Raw genomic sequence first — 26,935 nt, forward strand, 5'->3', positions numbered from 1 at the left:
TAAACTCTGTCCTGTAAAAGTATACTTATTCTACTTTTTCTCATTTTCAGCAATGAGACCAGGTATAGTTTTCTTCAGGATAAAGACAAGAGAATTTATCCTTATATTCCTAATATCTAGACATAGTATTAATAGATGTGGTATATCATGAAATGTTCACTGTCAGTAGGTTTTTATTGAGACGTTCTTAAATGAATCTGTCATTATATTCTGTTGTAAGGTGCTGACTGGCTTTGAGCACCTATTTCTTGATAGAAAAGATACATGAAGAGATTCTTGAATAACATTGGCCTCAGTAGGCCTTGTTAAAGTCATGAAACAAATAATCTGCAAGGGTGCTCTATATCCATACCTATGCACAGAGTTCCTTACATGCCAGCTTGTCCTTATAGAAATCATTTGCCCCATTTTGACCATTTTTCAATCAGGACAGCTTTCCCAACTAAACAAAACCACAAGAGCGTCAGCCCTTCAGCTGTCAGGCCACAGTGAATAATACTAAAGTTCACTAATGTTGGTTATTTTGAACTTAAAAGCATAAGGGGGCTTCCCTGGTGGCACAGTTGTTGAGAGTCCGCCTGCCGATGCAGGGGACACGGGTTCGTGCCCCGGTCCAGGAAGATCCCACATGCTGGGGAGCGGCTGGGCCCGTGAGCCATGGCCGCTGAGCCTGTGCGTCCGTCCGGAGCCTGTGCTCCACAACGGGAGAGGCCACAACAGTAAGAGGCCCACATACCGCAAAAAAAAAAAAGCATAAGGAATGTCATAATGCCTATTATTTGTTAAGGGCTATGTAGTTTGCTAAGTACTTTCATATCTATTATCTTAGCCCTTAAACCACCATTTATGACAGATAGTATTCCACTAAAAAAAAAGAAAAAGAAAAAACTGAAGTTTGTTACATAGCTAGGTGGCCAAGCACAGACTCAAATCTGTGTATTTAGCTTATAATCCCCTGGTTTTTCCAGTATATCTTGGCCAATGTGAATATATCTCAAACATTTTATTTAAAATGTAAGCATGTGAGGCCACAACAGTGAGAGGCCCGGGTATCGCAAAAAAAAAAATATATATATATATATATATATATATAAATAAATAAAAACATGTAATAAATATTGTTCACTCGGAACTTGAAGACAAACACTATGCAATAGAGTATGGATACAGGAATTATTCAAGTCCTAAAAATTTAAACTAAGGTAAGTCTTTGGAATTCTGAAAGGGTAAAGTTAGGCAGTACTACTAAGGTAAGTCTTTGGAATTCTGAAAGGGTAAAGTTAGGCAGTACTACTACTAAAGTATGTCAGGTAGTACAAATAATTTAGAAAAGCCTTAGATAAATCAGTAGATAGTGTGTCCATAATGAGTGATTAAGGAGATGTAATATATTTGGGTCTTCTTTAAATGTACTTTGGTACTAGTGTTAGTTTGAATGGATTCAGGATAATGCATTTGCTGAATTGAATGGTGGTATCTTTTTTTTTTTTAATAGCAGTCACCGAGGAGACACTCTGTGTTGGCTTAGCCAGGGTTGGAGCTGAAGACCAGAAAATTGCAGCAGGCACTTTGCAGCAAATGTGTACTGTGGACTTGGGAGGACCATTACATTCCTTGATTATCACAGGAGGCAGCTTGCATCCACTGGAGATGGAGATGCTAAGTCTGTTTTCCATCCCAGAAAAGAGCTCAGAATCCCAAAGCATTGATGGACTCTGAACATAGGCATTTTATTGTTAGATGTTAATTTCAGTTATATATGCACATACACATATTTGTATAACAAATCAAACAGGTCTTTTGGTTTACCTAGTATGTATAAAACGAGTGACCAAGAAGAAAGATGCTGACTCAACAGTGCTTGGTTTCCTTTGGCAATGAGTTTTTTCCCTATGATGTCATCAGTTTTTGCTGCTATTTTGGCAGTTTTTCAGGATGTACATACATGGAGCAGACCATGCTGGAAAACTTAGAGATAGACATCCATCGACAGAATCATTTAAAAGCAATTTTTGTTTGTGAAATCAGTTGATACAAGGTGGAACTTTCTTCTTTCTTAAAAAGTCAGATGTCCTGACTGCAAGATAAGTTGTCCTGACAGCATTTGGTATTAATGCATATAAACAGAGGTAGGAAGAATAAGTCCCCACCCAACAGTCCTACTTACTTAAAGCTCAGCTGAGCACATGCCACAACATGACATCCTTTTGAATTGCCTTGTCTTGTTTAGCTGATGTCCTAATTATGTGCCTCATATTCTGCTATTTTGGAGGTTATATAATTGTTGAATTATAAATGTTCAGCCAGCCATGTACAGTTGCTGTTTGGTTTTAAGTAGCATCTTTCACATCCAAGCTGACAAATGGAAAACTTGCTGACTACAAAATAAAATCTTTAAAAATTTACGTTTGAAAACAACAGTGGATTGGTCAAGATTTATCATATCTCTTAACAGTTTATATGCCTCTGTATGTACGCAAGTAGCCACATTCTTCTTCCTAGTTGTAAATCACACTCCATTTACTATGTTTCATGACTATGAAGTCTCATACTTTTGTCAGTTTATAACAGAAATAGCTTTGCTACATGTTAGTTTAGTTGGTCTAACTCTGAGTACAGTTGACCCTTGAACAACACAGGTTCGAACTGTGTAGGTCTGCATATACGCAGATTTTTTTTCACTAAATACATACTGCAGTACTACACAATCCATGGTTGGTTGAATCCTCAGATGGTTGAATCCATGGATGTGGAACCAGGGATGTTTTCAACTGCATGGAGGGTCAGTATCCCTAACCCCAACATTGTTCAAGGTCAATCAATTGTGTTTTCATGGCCTAATCAACGTATCTGAACTCTTTGTTCAGTAGATTCATAGGAAGTTGAGCAACTACTTCCCTACTTTCTGAAAGCATCAATTAAGAAGAGATTATTTTGAGTTGTTTCATTTCATTTGAGATAAAAGATATTTTAATATATGTGAAACATTCTGTTTTCACTATGTTGGACGAAAAAGAGGAGAGAAACAAGGGCATTTAAGTACCAGTTCTGTATTGTTTTTTTTCTAAGGTGTTAAACAATGAAGAATTATAAAGTGAAGGCCTTCTGGTTTTGGTAGTGGTGGAATAGCTTGTAATGTACAAACCCTCCCAATTATAAACTGGAAAAATATAATAAATAACTGTCTAAAGGCACTGGGGAGTGACCAGAAGCAGCCTGAGAACTATGCTTATATGACTTTTCCCTCAGGGCATTCACCAGTCTGTCTGGTGAGGGGGTGACTAGAACTGAAGAGAAAGTTGCAGTCTTAATGACTTGAGGTATTGGAGGAATTGGGGGCTGCTTGAGGAGCTGTAAATTGAAGGAGGAAATTCTAGAAATGAAGGTGGCACTGATGGAGGAGACTTCCAATCTGCATATGATTTCCTCTTAAGTCTTTTTTTTTTTTTTTTTTTTTGTGGTACGCGCGGCTCTCACTATTGTGGCCTCTCCCGTTGCGGAGCACAGGCTCCGAACGTGCAGGCTCAGCGGCCATGGCTCACGGGCCCAGCCGCTCCGTGGCATGTGGGATCTTCCCGGACCGGGGCACGAACCCGTGTCCCCTGCATTGGCAGGCAGACTCTCAACCACTGTGCCACCAGGGAAGCCCTCCTCTTAAGTCTTTGACTAACTCCTGCATTGTGCATGTGCAGGGAAGATTCTAGTGAACCAGGTGGAAAGCCATAGCTGGAAGGCTGAAAAAGCTGAGCAGAGATTGTTGCTCTCGGTTGCAAGAGAAAACAGAATTTGAATCCCAACAAGCTAGAAGGCTTGGTAAGTACCTTAGGCTTTCCCTCAAATCCCTAGAACGGTTGTGTATTAATCAGAAAAGGCTGTGCCCAGCACTAAGGATTTGTGCTAAAACTAAAGACAAAATCTTTAACATAATGTAAAATCAAGCTTCCATAAAATCAAGGTGATTAGCCAATAATTTAACTGCCTGCTAGAACAAAGCTTATTACTTCCGGAGCATAACAAAATGAATCAATCTATCAACAATGCCTAGAATACTATAAAATATTATGAGGCATGCAATGAAACAGGAAAATATGACTTATGGTCAAAAAGAGAAAAGCACACAGTAAAACGAGATCCCAACATAATCCAGATATTAGAATTCTCAGACAAGGATTTCAAAGCAGCTATTAGAACTATGTTTGAGGATGAAAAGGAAAAGTGGTTGTAATGAATTAATATAAATTGTACGCTCAGCAGAGAATTGGAAACAAAAATCCCCGAATGGTTGGACTTAACAACAGAGTGCAGATGATAGATGAATAGAAATTATTGATATCTATCTGAGGAATAAAGAAAAAAGGTTAGAGGGAAGAAAACAAAAGCACAGAACCTCAGTGCCATGTGGGGCAATATCAAGCAGTCCAACAAAGATGTAACTGGATCCCCAGAAGAACAGAAAGGAAATAGGGTAGAAAAAGTACGAGTAGGTAAAGGCCAAAATTTACCCAAGTTTGGTGAAACTATGAATATACAGATCCAATAAATTTAGTGAACTCCAAGCAGAATAAATGTAGAGAAAACCAAAGATAAGAGAGAATCTTAAAAGCCACCAAAAGTGGTATTGGGGAACCCACCAGGGAATAACAAAAACTGACTACTTCTCATCAGAAATAGTGGAGGTCATAAGACAATGGAAAGACAAAATCTTTACACAAATTCAAAAGCAAAACAAAACGCTTATCAATCCAGTGTTCTATATCCAGTAAAAATTTCCTTCAAAAATAAAGGCAAAATAAAGCAATCTTCATGAAAACAGAATTTGTCACTAGCAGACCTGCACTGCGAGGAAAGCCGAGGGAGAATTTTTGGGCTGAAGGTAAATGACATCAGCTAGAAGGAAGGAAATAATAAGTATGTAAGTATAAATGACTATCAGGTTTTCTTTGCTTCATGTTTTTAAAAGACAACTGACAATTTAACATAGCATTGTGGCATATATGTAGCTGTAAAATATATGCAAACAATAACACAAGTTGCAGGGGGTAAAGGGAATTATACAGTTGCATCATTATAATTATGCAGGTTGTTACATTTTATTTGAAGTAGTAGAATACTAACTGTAAGTAGACTGATAAGGTAAAGGGTATGTATTATAATCCCTTGTCAACTACTATCAAAAACACACATGGCAGAAGTAAAAAAAAAAATTGAGGAATTAAAACTGAATACTGAAAGATGCATGGTTAGCTAAAAGAGGGCAGGAAAGGAGGAAATAAAGGTCAAAAAACACAGGACAAAGAGAAAACAAATAGTAAAATGGTAGAGTTAAATTCAAACAAACCAATAATTGCTTAAATGTAAATTAGGTAGTCTGATGAAAATGACTAGATTTTTTTTTTTTAAGGCTCAACTAAATGTCTCTAAGCATTAAACTTGAAATATAAAGACAGGATGAAAGTAGAAGAATGGGGAAAAAATAGACCATACAAACAGTAAGCATAAGAAAACAAGGGGCTCTATTAACATAAAGCAAAATGGACTTCAAAAGAAGGAGTATACTGGAGATAAAGAAAGACTTTTCATAAAGAGGAAAGGGGCAGTTCATGAAGAAGACATATCCTAAACGTGTATGCATTGAATACCAGCTTGAAAATACATGAGGCAAAAATTGACAAAACTGAAGGACGATATAGACAAATCTACAAAGTTGGGGATTTTAACAATCTCTCAGCAACTGATAGAAGTAAACAAAACCAGTAAAAATATTGATTGGACAGCACCAACAATTTGGGTCAAACTGATCACTACAGCTAACAGTGGTACTAGACATTATTTTCAAGCACATATGAAACATTCACCAAAGTAGACCATATGCTTGGCCATTGACCACAATGGAATTAAATTTTAAATTGCTGACAAAAAGATGTCTATAAAAGTCCCAAATATTTGGAGATAAAACAGTATTTATTTTTAACTGAATAAAAACAGAAACATAAAATGTGAAAATTTGTGGGATGCAGACCTTCGAAATTTATGCAGATGCAGTGCTTAGAAATTTATTGCTTTAGAATAGAAAAGAAAGTTTTAAAATCAATAATGTTTTCATTTTAGAAAGCTAGAAAAAGAAAAGCGTATTAAGCACTAACTAGAAGGAAGCAAATACTGAACATATTTGCCACTGAGCAGAAATTGGTGAAATAGGAAATGGACAAACAGTAAAGAAAATTAAAGCCAATAGAATGTCAGAATTTTTAAAGGCTAACAGTAGTGAAAGCTACCAGGATGTGGAGTAACTGAAAATCTCAGTATTGGTAGGAATATAAATCGGCACAACTACTTTGGAAAATAACTGGCAGTTTCTTATAAATTAAACATACACTTGCTCCCTGAACTAGCAAAACCAGTCCTATGTATTGACTGAAAAGAAATGAAGGGCTTCCCTGGTGGCGCAGTGGTTGGGAGTCCGCCTGCCGATGCAGGGGACGCGGGTTCGTGACCCAGTCCGGGAGGATCTCGCACGCCGCGGAGTGGCTGGGCCCGTGGGCCACGGCCGCTGGGCCTGCGCGTCCGGAGCCTGTGCTCCGCAACGGGAGAGGACAAAACAGTGAGAGGCCCCCGTACCGCAAAAAAAAAAAAAAAAAAAAAGGAAAACACACTGACAAAAAATAGTCTGTGAATGTTTATAACTTTGTATATTTATTCATTTATAGCCCCAAACTGGAACCAAGCCATGTGTCCATTACAAGAGAATGCATTTAAAAATTGTGTGTTTTACAATGGAATATTACTTGGCCATAAAACAGAATGAGCTATTGACTCACACACAGACATGAGTGAATTTCAAAAACATGTTAGGTGAAAGAAACCAGACACAAAATTGTATTGTACACTTCCATCTATATGAAGTACAGTAACAGGCAAAACTAATTAAAAGAAAACAGTGGTTACTTATGGAGAGAGTGAAGAGTGACTGGAAGGGGACAGAAAGGAACCAGGGTCATGAAAAGTTTCTGTATCTTGATGGGGTTTTGGTTGTATGGGTATAAACATTTATCAAAATTCACTCAGTTATATAGATTTAGGATCTGTGCATTTTTCTGTGTTAGGATTACCAGATAACACAGGGTATGCATTTAAATTGAATTTCAGATAAACAATGAATAATTTTTTTAAATACAAATATGTCCCATTCAATATTTGGGACACATTTATACTAAAAAAAAAAAAAAAGATTATTTGTTTGAAATTGAATTGAGTGCCTATGTTTTTATTTGCTAAATCTGGTAACTCTAATCTGTACGTAATTTAACCTCAATTTAAATGAAATTGTAAAATGAAAACTGTACACTATTCATCAGCAGAAAAAGGATGAATGTTACTGGTTTTGGTCTCTACTATTGTGGAATCCCAGTGTTTTGGCCATTAAAGTTGAAACACCTAAACACTACAATCATTTGTTTGTTTAATAGTTGTTAGCCCTTTAATACTATTATTTTTAATGCCATTTTAAACATTCATACAGTGAAATCACTCTCATAATCCAGATACAGAATAGTTCTATCACCCAGAAAAACTCCCTCACCCTATCCCTTCATATTCACCCCTCTACCCACCTATAATCCCTTGTAACCATTGAGCTGATCTTTCTCTATAGTTTTGTCTTTTTGAGCATGTCATATAAATGAAACCGGCTTCTTTCAAAACAAAATGCTTTTAAAATTCATCCAAGTTATTGCATGTATAAAAAGTTCATTCTTTTTTATTTTTTATTGCTAAGTAGTAGTCTCATGTATAGATACACTGTAGTTTATCCATTCACTATTTGAACGAGATTTGGGTTTTTCCAATTTTTAGCAATTACATATAGAGTTGTTAAAATATTCACATACAGGCTTTTGTGTGTACGTTAAGTTTTTATTTCTCTAGAGAAGATAGGCAGGAGTGCAATTGCTGGGTCATATGGTAAATGTACATTTAAGTTTATAAGAAACTGCTAAAATGATTTCCAGAGTGGCTGTGTCATTTTGCATTGCTGCAAGCAGTGTAAGATGCCCATTGCTCTGTATTTTTGTCAGCACTTCATATTGGCAATATTTTTATTTTAGCTATTCTGATAGGTGTGTTGTGGTATGTCATCTTAGTTTTAATTTGCATTTTCCTAATGGCTAATGATGTTGAACATCTTTTCATGTGCTTATTTACCATTTTATATCCTATTTAATGAAGCATCCGTTCATGCCTTCTGCCCACTTTTAATTTGAATTGTTTTCTTATGGTTAAAGTTTGAGTGTTCTTTCTTGCTTTAGGCTGCGTTGCGTCTTCGTTGCAGCACATGGGCTCTTCAATGCACATGGGCCCTTCATTGTGGCGCATGGGCTCTCAAGTTGCAGCGTGCGGGCTTTCTCTAGTTGCAGCATGGGCTCTAGAGCACGTGGACTCAGTAGTTGCGGTGTGCCGGCTTAGTTGCAGTATGTGGGATCCTAGTTCCCCGACTGGGGATAGAACCCAGGCCCCCTCCATTGGGAGAGTGGAGTCTTAGCCACTGGGCAACCAGAGAAGTCCCAAGTTTTCAGTACTTTATAAATTCTGGATACAAGTTCTTTGTCAGATTGTGATTTGCAAATATTTCCTCCCTATCTCTGGCTTGTCCTTTCATTCCCTTAACCATGTCTTTGGCAAAGCAGAAATTTTTCATTTTGATGAAATCCGGTTTATTACTTTTTTTTGTATAGATCATGTTGCTGTTACCATGTATAAGAACCTATCACCAAACTCTAGGACATGTAGATTTTATCCTATGTTTTCTTCTAAAATTTTTACAGTTTTGCAGCTTACATTTAGATCTGTAATACATTTTGTTAATTTTTTTATGAAGTGTGAGTTTTAGATGAAGGTTCATCTTTTGTTTCTTTTTGTTTTTGTTTTGCATATAGATATTCAATTGCTCCAACACCATTTGTTTAAAAAGACCGTCTCTATTGAATTGTTTCTGCCCTGTTGTCAAAAATCAGTTGGCCATATTTGTTTTGACCATATTTGTGTGAATCTATTTCTGAACTCTTTGCTATTCTGTCAGTCGATGTCTCTTTCCCTTCTATAATACTACACTGTCTTGATTTCTTAGTTTTATGGTAAACCTTAAAAAACAGCTAGTGTAATTCCTCTAGTTTCTTTCTTCTTTCAAAATTGCATCTGTTTCAGTTCTTTTGCCTTTCTATATAAATGTTAGAATTAGCTTCTTGACATCTATATAAAGCTTGCGAATTTTGATTGTAATTATTTGATTATGTTGCATTTCATGTGGATATTTTAGGGCTTATCCTTTGAGGGTTTGCTCAGCTTCTTGAATCTGTAGGTTTATGTCACCAAATTCAGGAAGTTACCAGCCATTATTCCTTCAAATATTTTGTCAGCAGTGTACGTATGCTTCATCACTGTATGCAGAGTCGTTTCTTTCTGGGCCTCTGAGAACAAAATGTTAAGACATTGCTTATTGTCCCACAGGTCTCTGAGCTCTGTTCTTTTTTTTTTTTTTAAGCTATTTTCTCTGTTATTTAGTGTGGATAATTTTTATTGATATATTTTCTTTCTTTATTTTCATTTTTTAAAACATCTTTGTTGGTGTTTAATTGCTTTACATTTTGTGTTAGTTTCTGCTGTATAATAAAGTGAATCAGCTATACATATACATATATCCCCATATCCCCTCCCTCTTGCGTCTCCTTCCCACCCTCCCTACCCCACCCCTTTAGGTGGTCACAAAGGTCCGAGCTGATCTCCTTGCGCAATGCAGCTGCTTCCTGCTAGCTATCTGTTTTACATTTGGTAGTGTATATATGTCCATGCCACTCTCTCACTTCGTCCCAATTTACCCTTCCCCCTCCCCTTGTCCTCAAGTCCATTCTCTATGTCTGCATCTTTATTCTTGTCCTGCCCCTACGTTCTTCAGAACCTTTTTTTTTTTTTTTAGATTCCATATATATGTGTTAGCATATGGTATTTGTTTTTCTCTTTCTGACTTACTTCATTCTGTATGACAGACTCTAGGTCCATGCACCTCACTACAAATAACTCAATTTCATTTCTTTTTATGGCTAATATTCCATTGTATATATGTGCCACATCTTCTTTATCCATTCATCTGTCGATGGACACTTAGGTTGCTTCCATGTCCTGGCTATTGTAAATAGAGCTGCAATGAACATTGTGGTACATGACACTTTTTGAATTATGGTTTTCTCAGGGTATTTGCCCAGTAGTGGGATTGCTGGGTCATATGGTAGTTCTATTTTTAGTTTTTTAAGGAACGTCCATACTGTTCTCCATAGTGGCTGTATCAATTTACATTCCCACCAACGGTGCAAGAGGGTTCCCTTTTCTCCACACCCTCTCCAGCATTTATTGTTTGTAGATTTTTTGATGATGGCCATTCTGACCGGTGTGAGGTAATACCTCATTGCAGTTTTGATTTTGCATTTCTCTAATGATTAGTGATGTGGAGCCTCCTTTCATGTGTTTGTTGGCAATCTGTATGTCTTCTTTGGAGAAATGTCTATTTAGGTCTTCTGCCCATTTTTGGATTGGGTTGTTTGTTTTTTTGATATTGAGCTGCATGAGCTGCTTGTATATTTTGGAGATTAATCCTTTGTCAGTTGCTTCTTTTGCAAATATTTTCTCCCATTCTGAGGGTTGTCTTTTCATCCTTTTTATGATTACCTTTGCTGTGCAAAAGCTTTTAAGTTTCATTAGTTCCCATATGTTTTTGTTTTTATTTCCATTTCTCTAGGAGATGGGTCAAAAAGGACCTTGCTGTGATTTATGTCATAGAATGTTCTGCCTATGTTTTCCTCTAAGAGTTTTATAGCGTCTGGTCTTACATTTAGGTCTCTAATCCATTTTGAGTTTATTTTTGTGTATGGTGTTAGGGAGTGTTCTAATTTCATTCTTTTACATGTACCTATCCAGTTTTCCCAGCACCACCTATTGAAGAGGCTGTCTTTTCTCCATTGTATATTCTTGCCTCCTTTATCAAAGATAAGGTGACCATATGTGTGGGTTTATCTCTGGGCTTTCTATTCTGTTCCATTGATCTATATTTCTGGTTTTGTGCCAGTACCATTCACTCACTCTTGCCTCTGTCTTCTCCATTCTGCTGTTGAGTTCATTTTGTACGTTTTTATTTTGGTTACTGTTCTAAAATTTCCATTTGGTTCTTTTTTATACCTTCAATTTTCTATTTTAACATTTGTTGCAAGGTAAGTGACTGTTCAAGCATTTTTGTAATAGCTGCTTTAACGTCTTTGTTGGATAATTCCAATATTGATGTCATTTCAGCCTTGGTATCTGTTGATTGTTTTTCATCTGGAAGTTGAAATTTTTGTGTCACTTTACCAAGTAATTTGGATTGTAGCTTGGACATTTTGAATATTGTATCATGAGATTCTGGGTCTTGTTTAGATTCTATGGTGAATGGCATTCTTTTTGTTTTAGCAGGCAATGAACCTGATGAGATGCAGAATGAAGTCACCAGTCCACCTTCTATGGACTGTGGTTCCAGTGTCAGTTCAGTTTTCAAGAACTGCAGTTCTTGTGATCTAAGATTTATGTGACCTGGTCTGGAACCTAGGCAATCTGGGACCTAGTCAATTGGATAGTTTAGTTCTGAAGTTCTTTTGGTATGCTAAATAGGATCAGATCCAAGCATTAATGACTTGAGAGTGAACTTTGGGGTTCTTAATCAACTTCACAACGTTGCTTTCCTCCCTCTCTATGATCTCCTCACTACTTCCTGGTTCCCTAGGCTCCCTTTCTTTAGTCCTCTGGCCAGAAACTTGGAGTTCTGTTTACTCTGTTGTTCTGTGTCTCATACCTTCATGACTGGGCCTACATCCTGACCTATATGGAGTGGGGATAGAGGAAAAAAGCAAGAGAGGTTTTTGCTACCCTCTTGAAATCATAACTCTGTCAAACAGAAAAATTCTCATCTCTCAGTTGTGGTTCTTGTGGGTTTCCATAGTTGCTGGCCACTACTACAGGATTGTCTAGGGGAAGTCTTTGGAAGCCAATGGGAAGCCTTTGCTCCAAATGATATAACTACAAATGTAGTAACTTTGTCTTGATTTGAAGTTCCGAGGAAATCAATATGACCTGTGTACAAATTATTGCTCAAGGGGAAGTAGTATGATGCACATACAGGACAGATAACCCCTGTAAAGTTGAACAACAATCTGATCTAACTTAATGCCTAGGGTGGAAAACAGTGATGGCTAATCAGACAGACCTTATTTATAATTTTAGAAGCAGTTACAATGTTTTCAAAAGTCCAGGCCAAATGGTAGGGTTCTAATTGCTGTGAAACTATACCTATGCTAGGATGTGAATCTTAACTTCTTGTTTACTTGTACAGTGAGTGTCACCCTTTTAAAATATTATATGTACCTAAAGTCAGGAAATACTTTGGGGAATGCTTTTGTTTTCATATTATTTTGTTTTCAATCCTTTGACTTTAGCAGGGACTGTCTTTCAAAGAGTACAATTCACTTTAACAATCCATACAGAACCATTTTTCAAAAAGGTGCTAACCTTTATATTGTAAGCATAATTCATCCATTGTTTTCAATAAATATTGATTGTTTAAACGGTGCCAGACTTGATGCCTTTGAGTATTGTCACACTGTTACCATTATTACTCCTATTGGTTATAGGAATTTATTAGATACAGTAGAATTATTCATTTACATGTTGGTAGCTTGTGCTAAGCCTGAACTTCATGGTAGATTTTTTTTTAAGTCTGGAAGTAGAGCTGGATGAGCTGACAGATTGTTTGAATGAGATTGAATCCTATTAAAATGATATTTTCTTTTTCTTTTCTGCATACAGAATGAAAAATACTAAATTGCTGTCATTTTATCTACATCTGTTAGACCTGCTTGCTTCTCTCTCTCTTTGCTGTTTCTCTGGTCTAGAGTAATGAAAAGTTTGCTTATTGCCATATCATGGGAAATGAGATTGAATAAGGAGGGAAGGCAAAGCATTATGAGTTGCTAAAGTTGTTCAGAGGAATTTGTATTTGATGAGCATTTAGACAGCCACTCGATTCCTGAGCTGAAGGAATCACAATGGAAACTGGGAAGCTTACTTTGTTAGTATAACACAGGGTGGCTTCTGGGGGGAGGGAAGCCAAAAACTCTAGATAAAGAAAGATTGGGTAGTGAACTATTTTAGTAAATAACTTGCCTAAACCTGTATGTAAACAGAAGAGGCTGCTCTAAAGGGGCGTTGATAGGCCACTGTGGACTTCCACTAGGCCAGAGGCTAATTCCAGAGAACACAGGAAAGGCAGGGCAGGGAGTCCCTGGCAGGTGCTGTAGCTCTAGCAGGTCAAAGTCCACTATGCAGAAGGGCAAGCAGAAGGTAATCAGGAAACCAGGTTAGGGGAAATGTTTTTAAAGGGCCTGGACAGGAGTCTGATTCAGCAGAAATTCCTTGTCTTCCTGCCTAAGGCCAGAATTGTTTTTGTGGTGTGTTGTGTGTGCGTGTGTGCTGAAATGGAGGTGGCTAGAGCTGGGCATGGAATAGATGGGAAGTCAGACAGTTCCTCAGAGTGACTCTGCGTACAGTTATCAATGAAGTACTAGAGTAGGGCAGTGGGAATGGAAAGGTGAATTTAAAAGATTTGCAAAGAATTGTTGCAGGGAGGGGGACCCCTTCCAGGGCCCGAGAGTGGGCTGTAGTCTAATACTCAGAAATGAATTGTCCGAGGAGACACGTGTGCTGACAAAGCAAGAGACTATTGGGAAGGGGCGCCTGGGTGGAGAGCAGCAGGGTAAGGGAACCCAGGAGAACTGCTCTGCTACGTGGCTTGCCGGCTCGGGTTTTACGGTAATTAGTTTAGTTTCTGGGCTGTCTCTGGCCAGTCACTCTGCCTCAGGGTCGTTCCTGGTGGCGCGTGCATCGCTCAGCCAAGATGGATTCCAGCGAGGAGGATTCTGGGAGGGTGGTAGGACATAAACGGACTGGCATCTCCTCTCTCCTTTTGACCCTTCCCGAATTCTTCCGGTTGGTGGTAGCTTGTTCGTTCCGTGTTCCCTACCAGGACCTCCTGTTGTAGGAAAACTCATGCAAGTGGTTGCTGTGATACCTGGCCAGGGTGGGCGGTTTCAGTCAGTGTTTCCCCTAACAGAATGAGGAGGACTTTGTGATAGGGATTCAGGAAACGGGGGTGTGGCAAAGGCGACGTTTAGATTTCTAAGAATTCTGTAAGGAATTCTGACAGAAATGGTAGTTGAAAAGAGATGTGAGTGGGAAAGGTAAATGTATTCTTTTCTTTTTGTTGAATTTGAGATGCTGGTAGTTATGCCACAGTTGTGACAAGAATCAAGCCACCCATGGCCTTTGATTAACTCCACAAACTAGGGAGGAGTGAAGCAATAGTACTAGGAGCTACAGAAATGGTTAGAAAGGAAGTGGAAGAAGCACATGTAGACCACATGTAAGATGCTTGACAACAGACACCCTGAGGATGAAGCCCTCATTGTGTGGCAAAGATTGCATTGTAAGAGTATGTTTCAGAAAGTGGGATGAGTGGGATCTGGGGTTTTGTGGAGAAGTTACTGAAATAAAAGAATTTCTTCTGATTAGAGGGAAAAAATTTGGAAGGATAATGGAGGCTCATGTCAGATGGTTTTGGTCTTCATTTCCTATAAGCTGAGATCATAGGGAATGAGGTGAGAGAACAATTTGGGGTTAATGGTAATGTCTGGAAATACTTTAAGACTTGTTTATGAGGTAAAATAATGAGTATGAGGATCCACAACGAGGATCTTCACAATGTCAAGACATTTCCAAGTCTCCTGCCATCTCCTCTTTCCTGATCAACTTTGCTGTTTCTGGGCCCTGAGAATCATTCTTTCCCCTCCATTCCTTAAGTCCTCCAGAATCTGTTCCAATAACTGTTAAATTCACAGTGTTCTTTTCAGTTCATCAAACTAATAGACACAATTCAGGTAAATATTTTTAAACAGAAATTTTATTGGAAGAATTTTGATACAATAGTTTATCATTCTTTTTAAATACATCTGAGGTTAAACAAAATATATACATGAATGTCTTCAAGTAGAAAAAAGTGAAATATACATTATGAATTTGTTGTGTTGTTCTTAGGCAAATCATAATTGCTCACTTTAGCATATTCAAACCAAATTACAACATAGTCTTTGACATTCCAACCTAGCCTTGTACTCAAACGTTTATTTAGAAATGTTTTGATGCCATACTCTTCACCATAGGAATCAAACCCAAATTCAAACTTGGCCATATGTTTAGAAACCATTAAAGACAGGGAGGTAAAGAGTTGTAGGGGTGTTTAGAATAGGATTTGGCAATTTTTCATTCACAGTATTTCTGATATAAAAGACCCATTCTGTGTATTGATCAAAGTCACAAATGTTGGGGCAAAATATCACTTGGGCAGAGATATCACTGAATTTGCTATTAGAGGAAGCAATGAGATGATTACTTGGCAAGCTCTTGACAGGATATGTCTAGTTCAGAACAGAATCTTCATTGAGCCTAATCGATGCATGATATATGATACATAAAACTCAAATACTAAAATTCAAAATAAAGCTTTTTTTTTTTCCACTAGTGAAAAAGGGAAGTTTTACATTGGCAGAAGCAATGAAAAGAAATGGAAAATAAGTAAAGAAATAAAGAGAAGCTCTACTGAAATTTAGTATTTAGAGGGGAAAAGACAGAGAAGATAAAAACTATCTTAGGAATGTTTAAATCACTTAATGAATACGTGTAGTGTTGTTTTTATAGAAGTACCTTCAAGATATACCTTTGAAAGAGTTTTAGATGAAAATACATCTGGGATAAATGAAATAGAATGTTATACACAGGTCCTTAAAGTAATAGGAATATGGCAATTTTCTATAAAAACAAAGGAGAGTGTGGTTTCTCATTTGGCTATACAAAATATAAAAATTCAAGTGACCCAGGTTCCACAGTCCTAGTTCTACGAAATTCCTGTCCAACAGCATGCAAAATGGAAAACATCTCGATATTTCCACTGTTCCTGTATTAAAATGAAGGAGCAGCTAGCTTAGAGGGCTACTTGAAAAAAAAAAATGGCCAAAGTGAATATAAACTCACTTATGTGTGCAAAAATGCCAAAGAAAAGCTGAGATGTCTTCTGTAATAAACAGTAAATTACTGGTTTACCTGTCGCCAGTCCTTACTTGTGTATCCACTGCTGTCTACAATATTTACTCACTGGTTATCCAAACATTTACTAAGTGCGTTAAGTGTAAATTCATGCTAAGTGTGGTGACAATAGGATGTATGAGACAAAGACATTCTTTTTTACAGACTTTCCATCAGGATCAAAATTACAAATATTAAATTTTCAAAGCCATGGGAAGAGTTCAAAGTTAAATATTATTAAGTTTAAGCATAGAGTACTACTAATTGTGAAATATATTTCTTCCTTTTGAAAAGGTGTCTATAAAATGTAATGTTGTAAATCAAATCCTATGTATCCCTCTCATGCAGTGCAAAATTATTTGTACTTCTTGGAAGACAACTTCCTACTAACTAGGTTAATGTCTCTTGGCCAGGAGTTCAGTTTCTCTTCACACACTGGTGCTGACACTATTGAATCAGTCCCTTTTAAGCAGCTTACTCTGTGTCAAAAAAACTTTTTACTTTTTTTTTTTTAAAGTTCTTAAAAGTGCTTAAAAGAGCTCTGATTGCTCTTTTTAGCCTGCACAGTTTAAGTTAAATGGCGAAGGTAATAAGAATAAGAGAGCATCCAAAGAAGGAATGAGTCTAACCAATGTATATATAACAACTATTCCCCTATATCAATTTTTTCATGGTGATGGTTCATGATTTTATAGGAGAGTGTGTTTAGATCTGCTACAACTTCTTGGACCTTTAAATCATTGTAGAATGACATACAAAAAAGAGTAGTTGTCACCAAGAAGTACTGGATCTAGAGTCAGTGCTCTACCACTGGCTATCCCCCAGTTAGGTCATTTACAATCTCTCGAAACAGCTTCCTCATCTGTAAAATGGAGTTATGAATTAATTCCTTCCTCACAAGAATGTCAGGAGAATCAGAAGATAAAATATATCTGAAAAAGATCTATGGATCAAAATCATGGAAAAATCTTTCTTTATAAAAATATGAGGATTTTAAATGTGATAACGTGAAAAAGGCCATACAAAGAGCCTGATATATAAACAATAAAAGTAACCCCACCCTTCCTGTATAATTTGTAGTTAGGAAATGGTTAAACATAAACCAAAGACACACTCATCAAAGACATCGATTTGACCTTTAAATAGAACTATACTTCTCTGCAAATACTTTTTTTGATACATAATTTTTCATTGCCTTGATTCTATGATAGAGGTCTGGATCCCTAAGGCTTTTGGGGATTGTGTCTTGAAAGAATCCTCTATGAGTAAAACTTTTATTGAATGTTCTTTAAAGAATAAAATAATTTCCTTTTTTGTCAAAGTTCTGGTGAAGTGAAAAATAACTTGTTTCGAAGATAGTGACAGAAAGAAAAAAAGTTTAACTTTTTTTTTTTTTAACTTTCTCAAGGTAATGCTTTTAATGAAGAGTTGAAAGTAGCAGTTTAACATCTGGGATTCTGATAAGACTTCAAAATTTTACCCTATTAAAAATTTTGTTTTGTTCTATACAACATTTAATGCCCAATTTTGTGTGGCTCTGAGAATAACGTTAAGAATTCAAGAGCTCTCTGGTGACTGAAAACTTAACAAGGATGAAATGATATGACCTATGAATTAGCCTGGTTTCTAAAAAGCACCAATTCACAGAATTTAAACAAAATAAAGAAACTAAACAATCCTTAAATTGGATTTAGTCTTGGGCAATTAACAGAAAAATTTACTCACAAGTTAAAAGTATCCAATGCACACCTGTCACTATTTTTTTTAAAAAAATCAGAAACTGGTTCCAGAAGAGTAAAAAAGAGTAAAAAAATTAATCATATCTTTCATAAAGAATACTATGGAAATAATATTCTAAATCTCATAATTAGCTATGAAAAATAAGACAATAAAAAAACTCCATTTATAACGTGCCTTAATGTACCAAAAATGGAGGTCAGACGTCCTTTATTTAAAAATGCTTCTTCAACACATTTACAGAATTACACTGGAGACAAAGCACAGTAAGTCAGAAAACCTGGACTGTGGTCTTGGCTTTGCCACTAATTATCTCTGTGACCTTGAATAAATGACAGCATTTCTGGGCTTCAATTTTCTCATCTGTAAAGTGAGAGGTAGAATGAGAGACTGCTTCTAAGGACAGTCTCCTTGGATGTAAAATTCTATGCTAAGCAATGAATTATTTTTGTTCTTAAATCCCAGCATTATACAAGAGGATGCTACCATATTAATAATTCTGTAGAACAGACTATACCATGGTAGGTAAAAACATTACAGAACTCTGATCATCTGCATCTGGAGTCAGCGATTTGGCTGCTTTACAAAGGTGCACAAAACTCACAGTATTTTGGTTATTGGTGTTTACCAGTAGGCTTTGAAGAACGCTGGAGCATTCCAGGTACATGGGAAATGCCAGTAACATCTGTTACCACTTCCTTATGCCTCTGCAGAAGATGCTGTGGGGATGTGTGAGGAACACTGAGCTACAGATAAACTAGATACTGTCCTTCACAAAGTGCACAAAGAGTAAGCAAGATAAGGGAGCCATACATAGTAAGCCCTTCATCTCGATCAATATAATCTAGATTTAAAAACACAAAACTAGTATAGGTATATTTCTCTTTGGGGAAGTTTACTTGGCAAGGTAAACATTCCCTGAGCAATACAAATGTTTTCTCCAGAGAATATTTGGTTTTTAAAATATCAGCAAAGTTATACTCAGATTTTTTTCCCCAAGAATTAGGCCAACAATAGGGACATTCTAAATTTATAATAATAATCAAGGAGTATTTCTCAGTGAAATTATCTACTTTAGCAATACATCTGTGCCAAGAACATTGAGAAGACAAAGTATTTCCTAAAAGGGAGAAAAAAAATTCCTTTTTGTCCTGCTGCACACACAGGTTTAAGAACATTTCATTAAAGCATAAATGTTAAGGCCAACCTGCTAAATGATATGAACTGGAGATCTCTTGTAACAGGTGCAAAACTAAGAGTTTCATCTCAGTCAAATGTCCTATATATATATACTCTATTCCTTATCAAAGAAAAAAACCATACTCATGCACTTGTGTATTGAGAGCGTAGTTAAATAAAGTGATGCATATTTTGACAAGAAACTTCACTTGGAATGGAGGCCTCAGTGAAAGGCAGAATTGGATCTTCAATGTGCACTGTAAATTTTACAGGCCAGTGCAAAAATTATCTCTGTATGTGAAATATCAGTAAAATTTCACATAATTAGTTTTTAAAGGCACACATCTAAAATCCCGACCTTCCTCTAGATCTGTCATTTTACACAATATGCCAAAACCTATAGAATATCGCAGGCTTCTATCAGGCTCGGTAGTGGATGCAAACTTCCAAGTGACTACTTATAATGAAAAAGCAGTACCATTATCAGGACATTTCCTTTTATATTTCCATCCTGAAACATCTTAACAATTGTTTCAGTTAAATGCATTCTATTGCAGGAATTCTTAGCTTTAGAACTGCCTGGCAGTAGTAAGTAAAAATGTTTTGAAAATACTACTTAATCTGCAAAAAGGGGACTATCAACAGTTCATGGCAATCTGCAGCGGTTTAGAAAAGCATGAAGAAAGCAGTCTATAGTTTTCCTAACACAGTATATTTCATAAATTGTAGGTCAGAAATAGGGAAACAGATACCTTGAAACTTAGACAAAATCAACAGTGATTTCTGCCACATCAGTGAAAAAGTGCTTATTACTGATCTACATTCTAAACATTCATTTCCATCCTGCAGGGTTTTCCCCCAGCAATTTAAATTTTTCCCTTTCAGTTAAAAGGGAATATACATTGTGATAAAATGAAGTACAATGGGAAAATGTCTATTCAGAACAATTTCTTCATAAAACACAGAGAATATTTAAGTAGAACATTCAAGCACTTATCTCAAATTGCAATTTTATTTTTCAAACACACAAGAGCCTAGAAATCAACTTATTTATTAACTTCCAAGATACCTGTGTTAGGAAGAGTTCTATGTTACCACATTTACTCAGTACCTTCAATACTTCAAAGTCAATAAAATGCTGCTTTAGGATTCCTGAAAGCAACTATATTTGTGTAACACTTGCACAGGAAAACGTATGACTTGGCATTTGAAGAATGAAAAAGCAAAATAACATTGTCACAACCATTTCTGCCTTCACTCTACATGCCTTTTCCTTTCATTAATAGAATCTATAAAAACAGCAAGGAAAGATATACGAAAGTTTATCACAGACACAGTAGCTTTTACAGAAATTTGGAATTTAGCAGATGTTTTAAGTAAGTTAAAACACCCGTCTGTATAACAGAAGCATTTGCAAAGTTTTGAAAACACAGTACACAAAATAATTTAATGTAATAACTGAATTTGATTTAAAAAGCAAAATAACACCTTTTATTTTTTGATGGGATAAAGCAATAAAAGGCAGATTTTTATATATCTAAACCTATGCTGCAAGTACACAAAAAGACATCTGTATACATTACTAACAAGAGTCTTATTTTGTACAGAATACAGAATACCCATTACAAAAAAAAACATATACATGACCTTTGATGGTACATTTCTATGCTGGCAAATACATTTTCTGATACAAAGGCACTTTGAAAACCCAATATGGTTTGGTTCATAAGTTTGCAAGGTACAAACAATTTTACAAACATGGTTATATTGAAGAACGTCAACAATTGTGACATTACATATAAAGCAGATTTCCATTTTCCTTTTTCTTTTTTTTTTTTTTAAATAACACTGGTTTTCTGGGAATGAAAGCAGTGGTTTCCAGCAGCTTCAGTGAAGACATTCCAGATGATTAGAGGCCCACTGTCTGAATTTCTTACTGGCTAGGATGAGAGGTGGGAGTGAGGGCATTTGAAATGAAAAAAAAAAGGAAACAAACAAACAGAAAACAATACCCTGGAACAAAACTAGAAACCTCAGAAATCAAAATGGCTTGGAGGGAAGAAGCACAGAAGACCAAAAGTCCAGGAGAGATCCTCTTAATTCTGATCCCTTAGTTGTAAACTCCTGGCAGAGCACAATCGGCTGACTCTGCCTGGTCTACTTGGTGCTGGGGAGTTGTAGTGATGATTTCTCTTTTTAAAAAGCTAGGTACCATGATTAGGATTTTACAGTACCAGAAAAAATTAGGTCCCCCAAAAAGCATAATTTCTTTTCATTCATTTACATGGCCGCAAAGTCAATCTGTACATAAAGCTGTCTCACTCCGGCCTGAAAAGTTAAAAAAAAAAAAAAAAAAAATTAGAAAATCAAACAAACCAATAATAGACTATAAATTTCAGAAAAGTAGTAAAAATTTCTTTTCTTTTCTTTTCTTTTCTTTTTTTTTTTTTTTGAAAAAGGGAAGAATTATTTTTCTTTTCTGTCTTTGGGAAAGAATTCTCCATTTTTCATCATAAAGTGCCAATAATTTTATTTTAGAAACAAGTATGTTAATAAGTTGCAAAAAAGATTCTCCATTTAGCCCTACAAAAGAAAGCTATGCCACTAATTACATGCCCTGCCCAAGTGAATTTTGGAAAAATGAGGTTACCCAGCTACCATTATTCTGCTAGAAAACACCACAGTGCTTGACTAGTTGGCTACTAAAATCATAAATCTATCCAGTCTAAATCTTCCTATGATAAATGATTTTAAACACTGAAATAAGCATAACCATCTACTGGTTATTTACTTTACACTCCAACTCCTCTTTTCAATTTTGGATATAAACTTGCTATTCAAGGACACTGATCTCAAAATTGCCCCCATCTCTCCTGTTTTATCAATTTTTCTATATTTGCTATCTATAATTCCTTTACTCTCTTCTCTCTTGAACTCATTTCAACCAAGCTTTTGCTGCCAACCACTTCCCAAAACTGTCAAGGTCACCTCTAAATTGTTTAGCCCAGTGCTCAATTCTCAGTCCTCATCTCAGTAATTAATCTAGCAGCAAAAAGGACACGGACAATCACTTCCTCCTACTGAAACACTTTTCCTGCTCTTGGCTTCCAGAGAATACCCACTGGTTGCCCTTTTACCTCACTTATCAATCTTTCTCAGTCTCCTTTGTGGGTTTTTCCTCCTGTCTTTGAATACTAAACACTCAAATTCCCAAAGGCTTAGTCCTCAGACCCCTTCTTTTTTGACACTTGTCCCCTAGATGGTCTCACCCAGTATCCAGACTTTCAGTACCGTCTACATGCTCACACCTTTTGTAGACTGGAACCTACCTACCATCTACCTGACAGTTCTACTTGGATGTCTGACAAGCATCAAAACACAGCCAAATTAATCCCTATTTCCTCCCCTCTAAACTGTTGATCCTATATCTTCTTGGGCTCAATTCCTTCCTCAATGCTGCAACTTAAAAACCTTTCTTTCTCTCATACCCAACCCATTAGCAAAACCTGTTTGCCTTACCTTCAAAATAATGCAAATACAGAATCTGATCAATTTACATCACCTCCATTGCTATCCCCTGGCCCAAGTCACTATCATCTCTTGCCTACATTTTGTAACGGCCTCTGATCTCGTTTTCACTCTTTTACCTTTGCCCTCCTTTGGTCTGTTTCCAGTACAGCAACTATAGTGATGTCACTCCATCACTCAAACCCTACAACAGCTTACCTTCCTCAGTCCTTAGCCCAGAGTCCTACAATGGCCTTCAAAGCTTTCCCATGATCTGGCCCCTATTACCTCTCTGATCTCATCTCTTACTTCTCTCCCTTTGTTGACTCTGTTCCAGCCACACTGGGCCCTCTGCCTGGTACAATGTTCCTCGAGATTGCCACATGACATACTCCCTTTCCTGTCATATCTCTACTCAGATGTCAGTGAAGCTTATCCTGACCACCCTATTAAAAAATGCATTCAATTCATTCATCCAACAAATACATTTTGTGCATCTATTGGAATCCAGGCACTCTTCTGTCCCCCGGGAATACAACAGCCAACAAAATAGGTAAAAAATACCCTTGCCCTCATGGAATTTATAAGCTGTTGGGAACTAGGAAGGAGGGGAGATGATAAACAAGCAAGTAAATATAGTATGTCAGATGAGATGATGAGATAGATATTATCTATCTATCTATATCTATCTATCAAAAGAACAAAAAACAAAAACAAAGCTTGGTGCAAGAGATGGTAAATGCCTCAGCACCCCCAGTCTCCCTACCCTGCTCTCCCTATCTATAACACTTATCACTTTCTAATATATCATAAATCTTATTTGCTGTGATGCTGTTGATTGTTACTCTCCAATGATAATGTCCAAGATAAAAGGACTTTGTCCTGTCTTTTGCTGCTGACTCCCAGAGCCTCAAGTAGTGCCCAGCACACAGTAAATGATCAATAAATACCTGTTGGATGAACTGAAATTCTATTAATTTCCTTCTTTCAAATAAAAAAATAATTTTTAAAGATTAAAGCATACAATCGGTTACAATTAAGCACTTTCTTGTCAGCAACATAGAATGAAGAGTAAAGTGGAACATCTAAGAGAAAGAAAAGCCGGAGTGGGGGATAAAATAATAACGCTACCTTCTCCCAGGAATTTCTGGGCTCCTGAAAGCATTACTTTCTACCATGGCTTTTCTTCTAGCATTCCAGTTGGAGGGCTCTGCCCAGCACTAATGAATGTCTAAGGAGTCAGGAGCTTCTCTAGTGGAATAAAAAGCTGGAAAAGACCCCAGTAGCTTTCCAGCACAGAAAACATGCTAGCGTTTTTGCCTCATTAAAAAAAAGAAAGAAAGAAAGAAAAGAAAAATCCTTGCTGTGGTAAAGTTAAAGTTCTCTGAAAATACATTGAATTGCACGCACTCAAAGAGTTCTGTGGCAGAAAAAAGAACTTAACATCTGTATGATTTTAAGCTAAAAACTGAAACAGAATCTCAGTTTTCCTAATTTTAAAAGTGTTGATAAATACCAATCCTACTTATCTCACAAAAAATGTTATATATTCATCCAGTATTTGACAAACATTTAATAAATCCTTGCTACATATCAGGCACTATTGCAAGGATCATATGTGAATATACAAGAAAGGATTCTTACATGCTATAAAAAACAAATTATTATGATTGATTATATTTGATTTACTCAACTCAGATGGGCCCCGTAATAACTGTACTTAGGAGCCCTTCTGAAAAATTCTTGTGTATCTAACCTTAGGAGAAAACAACTATTGCCCAAATAAACTGGCTTAATTTCTTTTCTCTTTAACAAAATTGTTAATGAAAGAAAAGTGGACAAGATAAGTTGGGCTCCCATTATTATCTGCCACTTTCCTAACATCCACCCTCCCCACCGCCCCCACCCCACCATATACAGTGAAGATAATAGTAATAAGAAATGAGGTAGCCCAAGGCAATAAAAAAGAAAGAGGAAAAACAAAGAGGCTAGGTAAATTGATCTTTGCATAATCACAAGTTAATTACTCAAGCTGATATCTTTCCCCAGAGGGCCTACTGCTTTACACAAAAGCCCAGTCTAACAGAAAAAGTCATTTTGTTTCATCCATCTGGCTGGATGGGAACACCTTTAAGTCTTCCAGCTTCCCATTTTCCTTTCTCAATTGCCTTCAATGTAGAGAGAAAAAGTGGAATTTCCAAAGACTCCTTTAGGAAGTCACCTACTTCCTGAATGCAAACTAGGTTTTCTTTACAGTTTATCCACACAACAAAGACATGACAAATACTCCAGCAGATCAAAACAGTGCCCAGTGCCATTAAATATTCTACCTGCCGCTGGGATGACACTAAAGCTGGCTGAGGGTTGTCCTCAAAAAAAGTGAAAACCATAGAATACTTGTTGTGTCTTATATCCTGAGAATCATGTATAAACCGTAATTCAGTTAACACTTTTTTAAGTTGGAAAGACAGCTAGTTATTTTTAACATCCATGCTTCTAAGAAAATAAGTGTTAACCTGAAATCATAGACTTAGAATACTCTCCATAAATACTCATTGTTGTGGAAAGGAAGACAAATGAGCAGTAAAAATTTAGAAAAATAAACAAGAATACGGCTAAAGAAAATTACTGGGTTGTTTGTATTTCTCTACCAATTCTCAAAAACTGCAGAAACTTTCTACTTTAATTTTTTTTTTTTTTGCTGTACACGGGCCTCTCACTGCTGTGGCCTCTCCCATTGCGGAGCACAGGCTCCGGACGCGCAGGCTCAGCAGCCATGGCTCACGGGCCCAGCCGCTCCGCGGCATGTGGGATCTTCCCGGACCGGGGCACGAACCTGCATCCCCTGCATCGGCAGGCGGACCCTCAACCACTGCGCCACCAGGGAAGCCCTCTACTTTAATTTTTGACTCAGTGTAGAATATTAGTCTTTATCCCTTAAAAATGAATTCTTGAAAAACTGCCTTACTCTTCCATGTGAAAACTGAATCATCTCAGAATTCGTGAAATAGTGACTTAATATGATGAAATTACAAGTCATGAACAATAACTTGGGTCTGGGTTCCTTTTTCTGTAAACTGGGGAGAATACCCCACCTGTGCTGCAGGTAGATTAATATGTTAGGTGTCTATCGCAGTGCCTGGCATGTGGTGGGCTCTCAATAAGGCTAGCTGCTGCTGCTGTTATTATTTCCACCGCCATCAACCAATGGACACTTAACCCCTGTGGATTAATTAAAACTAATCAATCATTATAAAAGATTAAAACTCCCTACAAACAGGAAGGGTGGAAAACTAGCTAGCCACCCGGAAAGGCACAGAGAGCTTCTCCTATTCCCTACTGTCAGAGACAGGAAGGGATCACACAGGCAGGACAGCAGTGCAGGTGGGAGGTCCTGAATCTCGGGGAACTCCCATCTGGGTTAGTGAGGAGGCTTTTTGGTTCCTTCCTGGCGATCAGTGTTAACTTCTATTTTGAGGCAAGAAAATAGAGCACAGAAAGCTGAAGCAGGAAGCCAGGGGTTCAGGACTTAATAGGTATAACAGAAACAGGCAGAAGAGAAGATGGAAGATATCAAGGTACAATTTCTATCAAGGAGCAAATAATATACATTAGCCTTGATTGTCTTTTCTGCTGTGTGGAACTGAGGAGGGTAATGAACCCAAGCATATTCTAGGTTTTTCTTCAAACTTTATTTCTAACCAAAGTTTATTAAAAAAATTAACAGATGATATCAGCCAGTTTAAAACAAGAAACATAAATGATAAATTGCCTTCCTCATCCAGTATCCCACATCCACTTCCTGTTCATATACTAAACATAAATAATAAGTTTTCTATTTCATCTGTTCCCAAATGATAAATCATTTTTAAAAAGTTAGTGCACGTGGTGGAAAGGAGAGGGACTTTTTCTATGTCAACAAAAAATCCTGTAGTTTAAAAACTGGATTATCACTTAACTAATAATCCCAAAGGAATCAAAGTATTGAAGAGACTTCTACCAATTCACTAGTATTGCTCTATATTCGTGATAGCAAGCCAACTGCCTTAGCCATTCATGATTAAGTGATAACTATGGAACATGAGAATAAAAAGACATGCTTAATGTACAGTTCCAAAACAGTCGCAAAGCTTATAGTTTTAAAAACAAAATGTTATAATTCTCAAACTTATGTTAACCTTTTCAAAGCTAACCCCATATAAATTTTAACAAGAACTTTTTAACCAAAAAAAAAATTTTTAATTCCAATTTAAGATCAGCTATAAGAAAAATACATTATAACGTCATAGAACCACAAAGTATTGAGAAA

The 26,935-nt window shown here is 36.8% G+C and overlaps 2 protein-coding genes across 8 annotated transcripts in view; one reads left to right on the top strand and one right to left on the bottom strand.

The window, feature by feature from the left end:
- DPH5 (diphthamide biosynthesis 5) overlaps positions 1 to 12,638 on the top strand; it is a 47,253-nt gene extending 34,615 nt beyond the window's left edge. For all 3 annotated transcript variants that reach the window (XM_022584214.2, XM_022584213.3, XM_022584211.2), the window contains exon 8: positions 1,496 to 12,638. In XM_022584214.2, the coding sequence (XP_022439922.1) occupies positions 1,496 to 1,719 (224 nt within the window). In that variant the 3' untranslated portion in view covers positions 1,720 to 12,638. The remainder of the gene's footprint in view (positions 1 to 1,495) is intronic.
- Positions 12,639 to 14,997: 2,359 nt separating this feature from the next.
- Positions 14,998 to 26,935, bottom strand: part of SLC30A7 (solute carrier family 30 member 7) — an 82,632-nt gene continuing 70,694 nt past the window's right edge. For all 5 annotated transcript variants that reach the window (XR_002646109.3, XM_089918977.1, XM_022584217.3 and 2 more), the window contains one exon: positions 14,998 to 21,447. Coding sequence is in view for 4 of the 5 variants with exons in the window: in XM_089918977.1 (XP_089775103.1) it covers positions 21,400 to 21,447 (48 nt within the window). In the remaining variant the exon portion in view is untranslated. The remainder of the gene's footprint in view (positions 21,448 to 26,935) is intronic.

This window comes from Delphinapterus leucas, chromosome 1 (genome assembly GCF_059928025.1).
Source record: "Delphinapterus leucas isolate spDelLeu-1000000601 "Yukka" chromosome 1, BTC_Dleu_Yukka2, whole genome shotgun sequence".
Taxonomy (NCBI): domain Eukaryota; kingdom Metazoa; phylum Chordata; class Mammalia; order Artiodactyla; family Monodontidae; genus Delphinapterus; species Delphinapterus leucas.